The 12,987-nt window shown below is 38.0% G+C and overlaps 1 protein-coding gene across 3 annotated transcripts in view; it reads right to left on the bottom strand.

Annotated features, from left to right (window-relative positions):
- Positions 1-12,987, bottom strand: part of UBR2 (ubiquitin protein ligase E3 component n-recognin 2) — a 102,157-nt gene that overhangs the window by 5,118 nt on the left and 84,052 nt on the right. For all 3 annotated transcript variants that reach the window (XM_043449355.1, XM_043449356.1, XM_043449354.1), the window contains exons 35-45: positions 11,233-11,381; positions 10,790-10,845; positions 7,396-7,492; positions 7,073-7,140; positions 5,702-5,837; positions 5,069-5,162; positions 3,709-3,839; positions 2,587-2,695; positions 2,212-2,268; positions 1,832-1,909; positions 1,005-1,175 (exon numbers count right to left, since the gene is read on the bottom strand). In XM_043449355.1, coding sequence (XP_043305290.1) covers positions 1,005-1,175; positions 1,832-1,909; positions 2,212-2,268; positions 2,587-2,695; positions 3,709-3,839; positions 5,069-5,162; positions 5,702-5,837; positions 7,073-7,140; positions 7,396-7,492; positions 10,790-10,845; positions 11,233-11,381 — 1,146 coding nt within the window. The remainder of the gene's footprint in view (positions 1-1,004; positions 1,176-1,831; positions 1,910-2,211; positions 2,269-2,586; positions 2,696-3,708; positions 3,840-5,068; positions 5,163-5,701; positions 5,838-7,072; positions 7,141-7,395; positions 7,493-10,789; positions 10,846-11,232; positions 11,382-12,987) is intronic.

Raw genomic sequence — 12,987 nt, 5'->3', positions numbered from 1 at the left:
CATCTCACTCAGAGATGCCAAGGGGACACACCAGGCCCACGCCTCTCCCCACTGTACTCGCCACTCCAGTGGCGGCAGCCTCCACGCTGTTTCTTTTCTTTTGGCCACGCTGTATAGTTTGTGGGATCTTAGTTCCTGGACCAGGGATCGAACCCATGCCCTCGGCAGTGACAGCTTGGAGTCCCAACCACTGGACTGCCAGGGAATTCCCTCTTTTCTTAAATAAATTTTACTGAGGTGTAATTTTTAAAATAAAATGTATCCGTTTTTAGAACACAGTTTGATGAATTTCGTCCTTTCTGTTTCTTGAACATGGCAGGCACACCCCCCAGTAATTTTGCACTTGCTGCTCATTGCACCCTAAAATGTTCTCCCCTCTTCTTTAGGTTTTTTTATTCAAGACAGCTTCCCAGGGACCTTTTCTGGTTTCCTATCTATAAAATCCACCTCAGCTGCCATTTCACATTCCCCTCCCTGCCTTATTTTTTCTCTTCTGCATGGATCACTTTCTAAATTCTTATTTTCTATCTCCCTCATGAGAAAATGAGCTCCATGAAAACAGAGATTTTTGTCTGTTGTGTTGACCACTGCATTCTCAATGCCTCGTACACAGTCACTAATAAGTATCTACTGTACACTGTTGAATACACACAACTACCTGCATCGGTCTGTGCTATGTGTGAATCCTACCATTATAACAAAAGAAGCAATTAGTTCTGACTGTGCCTGGGTAGAAAATCAAAGACAGCTAGCGGTTTCACATTAGAACGAGGTGCAAAGAAAGAAAAACAGAACTGTCACGGGGATGGAAATGACAATGGAAGAATCAGCACAGAGTTAGCATGAGCCAAATATGAGGTGTGGAGACAAGGTTCCCCGTTTTCCTCAAATGAATGAAAACGGTGGCCCCTAATCCTCTGCCATGTAGCAGTTTCTTGTGTCCATTCCTCAACAGGATCTACTGTGGCAGATCTAAAGCTAGAAAGCTCTTTCCAGGGCCTTACCTCAGGAAGATGCCCACCCCGGAACCACAGGAGTAGGTGTGAGCAGTGCACGCCCCCACGTCCTCCCCTTCCAACTCCGTCTGGCAGCAGTAGCTCTGGGAGCACAGCAGGGTTCCGCATACAAGGCACATAGTTGGGGCTCTGCTCTTGTCACCACCTGATTTGGGGCACCTCCATGGAATAAAAAAAATACAAGTGAAGACTAAAGAGCTGATGGTGGTAAAACCGTCCTGGGAAAAAAATCTGCAATATCAAGTAGAGCTGAAGATCCATACGGACTATAGCCCAGGCAAATTCATTTCTGGAATAGATAACATCTCACACATATACACCAACATCAGGTACTGGAAATAATCAATAGGAGAAAGGAGAAATAAAATTATCAACAGGAGGAAAAAATAGGTAAATGCTGCTACTCTCAGATAATGAAACGCTATACAACAGTGAAAAGTGATGAATTAAAAATTATGTATGTCAAAAGCCACAGGAATAGGTACAATGTTATTTTAAAGCTTAAAATAATTATATATGCAAAATAATATATACTGCTTAGGAATATAACTATCTGTAGTTAATGTGTTACTTAAAGTGCAAAAGGTTTAGATAAACTGTAATGAATCGAACTTGTTCCTCAGCATCCTGTTTCTCATATTTTATTCTGTAAGATGGTGGGATCATCCTTTTATGAGTTAAATAGTGTAAAGTCCTTCTGATGTTACGATTTCCTTACCCAAACAGAAAAGAACAGTGAAATCTTTCACATTCTGTGTAGAGAATAAGTGTTTACAGTGGCAGGAAACACTCAATAAGCTAATATCAAAACTTACGAGAAATTAGATGCTTGATTAATGAGGCTGCTGTAATCCTCTGGCAGGTCTATTAATTTATTAGATTCTCTTGGATAACTAGAAAAACAAAAGCCACACAAAAACTCAGTTAATAGGAGGACATATTGTTTAACAATAACAAAGTAACTTTTGACTTAGTCAAATAAAGGAAAACTGGGTGCTACCACAGCAGCAAGAAGCTATAGCAAGAAATTCAAAATGCACTGTACTCTTAAATAACACAGGGCCTTAGGATTCACACTTTACTTGAAGAACTCAGCATAAAAATTATCAGGACAACAGACAGTACTGTACACTTGTATCTTGCTTTCTCCCTACCTCCTCCCCGCCACCAAGAGGTTTGACAATCTTTAACCTACCTTATAGCGTCTCTTTCACCTTCCAGGTATCTTTTAACTTCGATGTTATGACACCAACTTTAATGTAAATGGAGGGAAAAATAAAACACAACATTTTTACTTTTGAAGGGCTAGAACTAAATGTACAAGGAAATAAACATCTCCACTACTCTTCTCTGTCCAGGCCAATCTACTTATGCTATTCACTAGGCCTGGCAAAAATCTTACCACAAAGGTAAACCCTTAACTAAGAAGGCCTGATGAATCACAAGGATTGAATTTTGCCAGGCTCACTATCTGAGAATTTTGTAAAATATGCAATAAACGCAAGTTTGTTTCCAAATATATATATATATATTTATTGCAATATAAAGAAGAAAATTGTATCGTCATTACCTTTCAATCAGTAATTTCATTATCTCCTTATTTTCTTGAAAAAGACAAATGAGGTTGTTTGGCAGGGAAAGATAGTTACATAGATGTTCAAAATGGCTTGTTCCAGAAGCTGCAAACAGAGAAGGAAGAGATATAGATATAACAATTAAGAGCAGATTCTATATTAGAGTAGGCAACAGCAGAGTTTAAAACAAAAAAAAAGCACAAGACAGAAGAGTTCAATTTTGCTAGGTACATAACCTGCAGGAAGTAAATAAGATGGCAAAGGAAGGAATCCACAGAGTCAGGCGACTCCTTTACTAAACTGGCCACAATTTCTTGATGTTTCAGTATTATCATAAGCAAAATGGGACACCTGTCCTGTGTGATATGCTTTATGGGGTTATTTGTGAACATTAAATGACAAAAATAACATATGGGGAGCTCCAGAGGAGTATAAAGAAGTACAGAAATATAAGACAATTTTATTACTGAGAGATGGACTTAAACATTCACTTAATCATCACTGCAAATGATTAGGAAGTCTAAACTGTTCTCTCAGTGGTGCCTGGACAACTAGCTAAATGGAGATGCTATTCAACAAACTTGTAGAGAGTGACATTATATGCAGGTACCCCAGGCCCTGGGGCCAGGCACTACGAGATACAGTTAACTGTAAGTCTACCTTTACATTACTTTCAAGAAATGAATTGAAGCAGAACATAGAGAACAACTGTGAAATAGCAAATTAACTCCTATATTAAAATCAGATTTATGTGCAATTATGAGTATTCTGAATCTCAATGCCACGTTTCGTGTTAAAAACCACCTGAATTTCAGTTTTCCCTTTTTAAAATCTGAAGAACCCATTATATATAAATAATATATACTTGAACATTTTAACATCTGACAGCAAAACTATATTTTCATACATGTACAAAATCAGTACATTTACTGAGATTCAAATAAAATCAGATATTTACATAAATATGCATTTAATTCTGTAATTTTATACATCACCACTCAACTAGCTACGACCTAAAGATTTAGTAAGTTTTAATTTTTGCAATGCACTTTAATTCTTAAGTTGCTGGAGTGAAAGACAACACACATTTCCTACATTTTGAAAGAAATTAGAATTACCTTGAATTTCAGGTGGGGAAGGAACTCCATTTAAGTAATGGAAAAACAAAGCAGAACACCTCAGAAAAGGCATGATTCCAGCTCTGACATTCCTCCACAGATGCCAACCAGACGGCATTTCTTTCAAGGCACTAAAAAAGAGAAAAATGATAAGTGGGAAACTTAAATTTAAAAATGATTCATTCTCGTTACAGCACAGTGTGAAAACAGACAACTGCTATCTGATTGTCAAAGGTGAGGGAAGCCCTGACTATCCAGGGTGTCAGGTGTAACTGCTGATATACCCTCCACACTGTTATTAAAATTTATAAAAGTAATATAGCTACATAAAGAGAAAATCTGCAAAATAAAAACTATCCATTATTCTGTAACTTTTATATTAGCAGGTATTCTTCTGGCAAACTACTTTCATACTAATCAGTCTAACACAGTTATAAGTGTAACATGAAATTTAAAATTAACATAAAAAACTCCCACATTTTTCAGAATACCATAAACCATAATTTTTATCAGAGTTTTGATACTCTGGATAATACCTATCATAACCTACACTAAATTACTCCCTGCAAGCAAACTCTTAGAATGCTTTAAACTCTTTGCTAATATAAATAATATCAGTGTACACTGTTACGTCTACAGGTTTTTCTGTATGCAGATTATTTAGTATGGATTCTCAGAAATGGGATAACTTAGTCAAAGAACAAATAGCTTGGTTCCTGAGATCTACTGTCAGAAAGCCAAATGAAACTGTTGTAACCAAATCACAAAGGCCCCAATAACATATGAGGTTCCGAGAACTTCTACCAGCCCTGGGTATTATCTTAAAAATGTGTGGGAAGAACTGTATATTACCCTTCTTGCAGAGATTCCCAATCATGTTAGTATAGTAAAAGTCTGGGAATCCTGCAGATCCCCCATCTTCTTTTTCAAATGTATCAACAGACAGCAATTTCCTTTATTTAACAAACAAACTCCACTTTCCCCCCCCCTTTTTCTGACATGTCCACATTGCCATATTTATTTTGGCTGTGCTGCACGTGGCTTTCTCTAGCTGTGGTGAGTGGGGGTTACTCTAGTTGTGGTGCCTGGGCTCCTCACTGCGGTGACTTCTTCCCTTGTTGTGGAGCACAGGCTGTAGGGGTGCAGGATTCAGGAGTTGTGGCGCAGGGGCTTAGCTGCTTTGCAGCTTGTAGAGTCCTCCCAGACCAGGGATCATCTGGGAACCCTGGTCCCCTGCATTGGCAGGTGGATTCCTATCCACTGCGCCACCATGGAAGCCCCAAATTAATCCCTTTTTCATGCTATCACCTCCTAATATTTGGGGAACTGCCTATCATATAAAGAGTACGTATGATCTCACCTTCCTGTATACTGCTGAATCATTTTATACAAAGCAAGAACTGCTAATTCTTCTTCTTCGCCAGCAGCATTTTCTTGATCCATGCCACTCTTTTCTGAAGGACAAGGCAATATTAATGCCCTGCATTTGCCTTATTAAGTGGATTGCTGACCACATCATTTAAGCACTCAAATATATTCACACAGTCACATGTAATATGAAAATACTCCCATGAAACACACAGAACTTAAATCCCTCAGGTCTGAGCACAGTTTACTATCATAATAAGGAAACTCTTAGGCAGAGGATGTGAATGTGCCCCAGGGTGCCGGGCAGCAAGTGGTGAGTAAAACCTGCTACATATACAGTCTGTGGTACTCAGATATTACTAAACATGTGAAGTAAAAAAAAATAAGTAAAAACATTCACACATTCACATCACTAGGAATTTTTAACAGAAGGGAAAATGTTTCAAAAATTTTCACAAGAGGATAAACAGGTTTTTACTGTTTATTTTACTGTTTACCACTACAAGTAGCCTTATTATAAATTTATGTATTATTCTCATCCAAGCGCCTTTTCCTTCAGTACTTTTTTTTTTTAAGCCGAGAAAATTCAATTATTTCCTTCAAGAATCGGACAAAAAGGAGTTACCTGTACACGAGGTAAGTAAGATCTGAACAATGTGTGCCATGGTAACCAGATGGAAAATGTGAAGGTCCCCAGTGCCAAGGCTGATCCCTGAAAAATCCTGACACTGCAGCGAAGGGAAGGCGAGGACCAAGCCCACCTGGACAGCAAACACAGCGTCAGACTCAGCGCCTCTCCTTTCACTGCCGAACACAGTTCCATTTCCTTAATGAGAGCCCTTTGCGAACTCAGTTCCTCCCTTAAGAAATCTTTTGTTCTTAAAGGGTACACATGTTAGAAATTCCACTAGGACTGACTAAAGACAACTATTTAGAACATTATTATCTCATTTATTCAGCAACTCCCCTATATGCATTTATTGTTAATAATAACAAAAATAAAGCCTGAAATCTTTCTAGGTAGTAAGCAGTGGAAAAAGCATGAATTTTGGACCCACAAAGATCCAGGTATGAAGCCCAGATTCTCTTAGGAGCCTTTTAGATAATTCTTCTGAGTCTTAGTTTCCCTGTTGGTAAACTGGAGATAGTATGTGTGTTTTTAATACCTTAGGATTAAACACCTTTGCAGTGAGGACGTAGAGACTAAATGAAGATGACTGTGAAAGCAGTCAGGTGCCCCCTAAACTAGCCCCACTGTGAGTCTCCTGCCGCCTGTATGATGGTGTCAGTGGTGGGGGTTTTCAAAGGGGAGATGGGAACAATAACAATGGCTAATATTTACTAGGGACACATTGCTCTAAGAGCTCTGCATTGATTATCCCACTGAGTTTTGACACAATCATATCAGGTAGGTGTTAACTAACTTAAAGGCATAGAATCTGATGCCCAAACGTGATTAAGGGGGCAGCACCTGAGGCTGCTGTGTGTGGTGGTACACTCAGTGCCCTGTGAGAGGGAGCCTGGTTGAGGTGGGGCTGAACTTCAACCATGCACTGCTTGCCAGTGCTGATCTAGCACCAGACTGCACTTGCTCAGAAGACGTGACTTGCCCTAAATCACACAAAGGGACTGTCTGTTGCTAAGTAGTGGAACCAAAAGGCTGTATCTGCCCCAAACCACTGTATGGGTTGGCAGCAGCCCTTACATTACCACTGTTATTTTTACTTCTTTATTGTAAAAAGCATAGAGAGGTTACGGTACTGACCTCAGCCACAAGGCAAAAATGGAAGAGACTGGATTAGACACTCAAGTCAACTCTCTCAACTAGATTCCTTAATATTTTTTTTTAAAGTATCTTCAGAAAAGAATTATACTCAGAAGTAGTTAATAATAATAGATGATAACTCCTTGTCTGCCTTTACATTACTCATCAAGTTTAAGATAAAGCTACGGAGTATGACAGAAGAATTTCAAACACAAATTATAAAATACCCACCAATAAATGAAACATGTCGATATCTAATATGCATGGAAGGTCTCTGTGGTTGTCACCAGGCACCAATGCTGATATTTAAAGAAAAATACAAGATCATATTTTATATATCAATGTAAGTATTAAATTATTTTTAACATGCACATAACCTAGCTTGAATTTATTTTTTGCAAGCTACATATGAATTCATAGCTAGAACCTGCATACAAGACAAACAGTATTACCAAAATATTTTTTCATAGTGGAGGGAAGTTTCATTACTAAAAACAAAATTACAGAAAATGAGAAATTACCGTAACACATATAGTACATGTATTAATACTCACATGCAAAAAGTTTACAAAAGTGTCCTTGGACCACTGAAAGTGACACCACTGTCCAATGTGCTCCGGCAAATCTTGTTAGTGACCTGAGACAGTCATCCTGAAATAGAGGCTGACACAGTTAACAAAGAAGCCAGCATATGAAGTAGTTCTCTTCTAGGAATGCTCGATCAACGCACAGCTAGTTGAAGTACAGTTGGAAGCATAATGAAATCTCTAGATGGTATGGTACTGAATCCTATGACATCTTTACTGACATGTCTCTAACGTGAAATGAATGGAGTAGAAAATATCTAATTGTATGCTGAATAAAACAAAGTTATCTCCTATCACCATGCTGCTAGTTCTGTATGGAAAAGTTAAGAAGGATACACGTGTCAAGACAGTCAGTAAACAACAGAGAAGAGACTCTCAGGAATGTGAAGCAGCATTTCTTTGTATTTAGTCTAAAGAAATACACTAAAATGTGGGAAATACTCCCAATACTGGGGAAACTTCATGGAAGATGGCTGTATAAAATCAGGGTGTCAGTAGACATCAAAAACTATTATGGGGACTATGTAGCAACAATGAGAAAACTTTAAAGTGAAGAATATAGTAGGAACAAAACTACATGTAAATATCTATTATAATAAAAGTATAAACATGCTAATGAAAAAAGACAAATGGGTGACTGACTTAAGTTTTCTTCCTACTTCTCTGTTTTCTAAATTTTCTATAATGTTGTTTGGTTCAGTAGATATTGAGGAACTACCATAGGCTAGTCTTGATTTTGAAGATCTTAAAATGAAAACTCAGCCCTCCCAACCGCTTCTGTCAAGGAGCTCACAGCCTTGAGGGTGGGAAGGGAAAGAAAAGGGGCGGGTGGGGACAACTAAAGGAGGCAGGATCCCAGATGAGTGATATCCCACTCATGGCTCAGAAGTTTTCCAGGGAAGACAAAGCTTGAAGAGCTTCTTAAAGAGGAGCTGTCTGCTTTGGGCACTTGAGCAGAGGCAAAAGCCTGGAACTAGCATCTGGGGACCAGTAATGATTCTGCTATCCTGGACAATGGATATGGAGACTGGCACGAGGTGAGTGATAATGGAGAAGTAACATTTAAGACGTATGATTGGCGTTACGTTTTGAAGAACCCCTCTGAGAGTATGTTAGGAGAAAGTGAGATTCAGGGTAGAGAATCTTATTATCATTATTATACAATTACAATATTAACCAATAACATTACCAATTAAATTAATAATAATATATTATATAATTATAAATATAATTTATTATATTATATATTGTTTAATAATCTTATCATTATGATTATAATAATCTTATTGTTATGGTTATTATTATTATAACAATCTAGGCAAGAAAAGATACAGGGCTGAACCAAATAAATTGAATAGAAAAAATAGGACAAATAAGCAGGAGAGGAATTCAACAATCTCTGCTGATCAACTGGACATGAACATCCGGACCAAATGATGCATCCAAAAGTACCTCCAAGATTCTGGCCTGGTCACCTGGATGGACAGTGGTGACATTAACTAAGACACTGAATACAGGAAGAAAAATTAAGCTGGAATGTTCAATTTGAGGTGCCGTTAGGAGATCCAGGTGAGAAAAATAAAGCAGGCAATATGGTAACAGATCGGGCTTGGAGATATACAGGTGGGAATCATTTGGAAGTAACTGAAATCAGAGTCATAGACAGGGTTGACCAGGGAAGAATGTCATGACTGAGTCATGGGCCAAACTCTGGGGGTTTAAAATAATATTTATAGGACAAAGGAGGGAAAGAAGATGGAGAAGAAGCTGCCAGAAAGATAGGGAGAAAACCAGGAATGTCATAGAAATCAAGAGGTGGGGGGGGGGGGGGGAGATAAACCACCTTACGGAGGTCCTTTATCATCTGATATGGGAGACAAAGATCAATGAAGATGAAAAGTGGAAGTCAAAAAATAGAAGTTTGTCCCTAATGGCTATATACTATATACTTCAAAAAATTAAATTTTTCGTAGAAATTTCTCATAGAAAAATAAACTTAGATAAAATATTAGCAAATCAAATATAATGTTATATTAAAATGCTACTCTCCATCAGTGGTTGCCAGCCTTTCTGGCACCAGGGATTGGTTTTGTGGATAGTTTTTCCACAGACAGGGCTGGCAGGGTGAGGGAGGGGATGGATGGTTCCAGTGGTAATGCAAGTGATGGCAAACAGCAGATGAAGCTTCGCTCGCTTGCCTGTATTCACCTCCTGCTCTGCTGCCCAGTTCCTAACAGGACCAGAACAGTTCGCAGCCGGAGGTTGGGGACCCCTGCTCTACATGACCAAGTTGGGATTATTTCAGGAATGCAAGACTGACTGGTATAACAATCAATATAAACAGATTACACACAATCATATTAGCAGAGAAATAGAGTGCCAAAGAGGTAGTGTGAAGTATATAGAATCTAGAAAATGTAAGAACTGCCTTAAAAACCAGACAAAATAACCTCTATTCTATACATTTGTGACTGCCTTATCAGCATATTTATCAACTCTTTATTTACTGCAGCAAAAAAATGTCACAGTCAACACTGGTGGTCACGTCCTATCCATCACATACCATAGCTAAGACTACAGTCAACTGCTATTCTACTGACTTACTATAAAATACAATTCAGGGCAGTTTTAATACCAGGGCATACTCCTAGATATTCCAACTTAATAAGTCAAAGTGACCCAGGTGTCTGTATTTTTAAAAAACTCCAAAGATCGCTCTTCTATCAGTGGTTCTCAATCCTGGCCTCGGGCAAAGCTTTTAAAAAATATTAATGCCTGGGGCCCATCTTCAGATACTCTGATTTAACTGACCTGAAGTAGGGCCTAGGCATTTTTAAAAGCTCCTCAGGTGATGTTACACGAATAAAATTACATGCACTTTTACAACTGTAAGTTTGAACAGTAAGCAGCAGATGAAGCTGATACTAGCTACACGGTAAAAATGAGCAAGCTTTAGCGGTATATTCCTTCACTCTCCTAGACATTAAATACTCTGTTCTGACATTAATCTGTATTTATTTACACGCTACTTACAACAGGTAGTCAAATGTGGTAGAGGATAGGTTCTGTTCAGTATTTCCAACTATAGAACTAAAAATTCAAGAATAAGCACTTTGTTTTTAGCTTTTCCACCCATCTTTTTACGTGTTTAACCAAAAGAGATGAAGTCTATTTAAACGAAAAATCATGAAAAATTAAATTACAAACATTACTGCTTCAATACTGTTATAGAAAATGGGTTCTACCACAAAAGGAATGAATCTATGCTTAAATAACCATTATAGGTTTTTTGGATTAAAAAGAGCAGAACAACCTAATTTCTACTTTCCCATTCCATGGATTGAGTAAACTGATAACTTACCAGTCTACAGGGCAAAGGACCAAACAATGGTTTATCTTCATCACTTAAAATTCTTTCTGCGGTTAAAAATAGTAAAGATGATAAATTTTATGCTTTGTATATTATAAGTTTTTAAAAAAGTAAAAAAACATTCTTTCTGAAGAAAGCATAATATTGTCAGGTTTTGAAATCTTTAAGTCATTTCACAAGAATTAACTGTGCGTGAGAAGTAAAAGTGAAAACACATTATTTTAACTGACTAGAAGCTATAACCACCACTGAAATGAGTGCTTTTGTGGCTGTGGTTAATTTATAAACTGTCAATCTAATATTTTGTCAGTATACTACATTTCCTGCTTCAAAGTTTTTATATTATTGCTTAAGAATGTTGCCCACTTTAAATCTGCACACAACTCATGTCAATGTATACTTTAGATTTAAAGACACAATTCTAAATCTCTTACCTATGCTTTGGATGGTATATGCACAACTACCCCAACACATTATGGGCACACGGGGATCCTCTTCATTGGGATGAACTTTTAATCCCACCTTATAAGTAGCAGTTCCAAATGTTGCTAGCATTTCTTTTATGCTTTCAGAATAAGGGTTCCTGAAGTGAACATGCACAGCATTAGCTCAAAACAATGTGCTCACATCAATCAAATGGCTCAGTTTCTTAATAGCTATCTTCTATGTTGGAATTGAACCCCTTAAACTATCTAAAGACAGTTGTATGAAAAGGGGGAATTAAAGACATGCAGACAGCCCCTGCCTGAGAGTAGTTACGTTCATCTTGGGTTGGTGGTGATGAGGCACAGGCCCAAAAACAAGGTATTAGGCTGAAGGTCTACATATTGAACTACAGGACCCTTGACCTCTTCCTCCATCTCAAGAACATCGCAATGTATACCCACTGCCATAGATTTTAGCTTCTCCAGTGATGAATCCTCATGGAAAAGCCAGCTTTACACAATGACATTTTCAGGGTCCCAAGAAAAAAAGACTGGTAGGGGTTTGATCTCCTCACAGTGAGGCTCATCTGTCAGGAAGCTCCAACCTGCCCACCAGGTATCCACTGAGCTTCCTAGTGATTTATTCTTGAACAGTCACCCAAGGACCAATAAACTTAAGGAAAGAATCACACATCAAAGAGAGAAACATCAAAACAGAGAAGCAGAAAAAGGAACTCAGGGAAGGAGAGACAGTGCAGAAAACAGCAAATTAATTAAGAAAAAATTAGGGGATCAGTCCAAGAGGGCCAACAATGAGCTAACAGTAGGGCTAGCTCAAAGAACAGAAATCCAAGAAGAGAAAATTATCTAAGGAAAAACCAGAAAAAATTCCCAGAACTGTAGGATATGAGTCTTTAAAGAGCCTGTTGAAAACACACATAGCGAAATGAATGAAGATTCACACACCAAGGAATATCACAGAGAAATTCCAGAACACTGGGAATTAATAAGATGTCCACAACAGTTTCCAGAAGTAATAAAATTAGAAAGGAATAGGAATCAGGTGTTAATTTCTCAATGGGTGCTACAAGTTAGTAAAATAATGTGTTCAACATTTAGATGTGAAGTAACTTCTAACCTATAATTCTATACCCAAACCATCCATCAAGCATGTGGATACAACAAATGTATTTTCAGACATGGAAAATTTAACATCCAGGCACCTTTTTTCAGAAATCTGCTGAGGGATGCAATGTGAGGGAGTAAATGAAGAAAGAGAAGGATACAAGATCCAGCAACAAGAGGAGCATGGCCAGGGCGAGTGTTAGGGTAAGAGCTGTGCCCTGTCCTGACTGGTGCGAGAGGACAGAGGCTGTGGGAGGAGGGCTTCAGGGAAGAAGGTCATCAGATGGATCCAAGCACTAACAGCCACTGCTAGGCATCTGACAGACCTACAACAGCATTTAGGGAAAAAAGTATTATATACACAGAAAACCCAGTACATGAAAAAAAAAAGGTAATTATTAATCACAGGAAAACAAAACTGTAGAAGAAAGATTTATCACATAACTTATCAGTATTAACAATTATAACGTAAAAATTGACAAATGATTTAACCAAAAATTGTAGAATAACTCTACAGGAAGATTGGTGAGGAGTAAGTGAATAGGGTAGAGGTAAAAGCTGAATCCTACATTACTAGTCTCTGTAAAGATACTTAAAAAAAAAAAGATGAATCAAGACACAGTTGATTAAGCATCTTAA

The sequence above is a fragment of the Cervus canadensis genome, chromosome 28 (genome assembly GCF_019320065.1).
Source record: "Cervus canadensis isolate Bull #8, Minnesota chromosome 28, ASM1932006v1, whole genome shotgun sequence".
Taxonomy (NCBI): Eukaryota; Metazoa; Chordata; class Mammalia; order Artiodactyla; family Cervidae; genus Cervus; species Cervus canadensis.
Note: the sequence above shows the minus strand (reverse complement) of the source record. Positions and strands in the feature narration are given on the sequence as shown.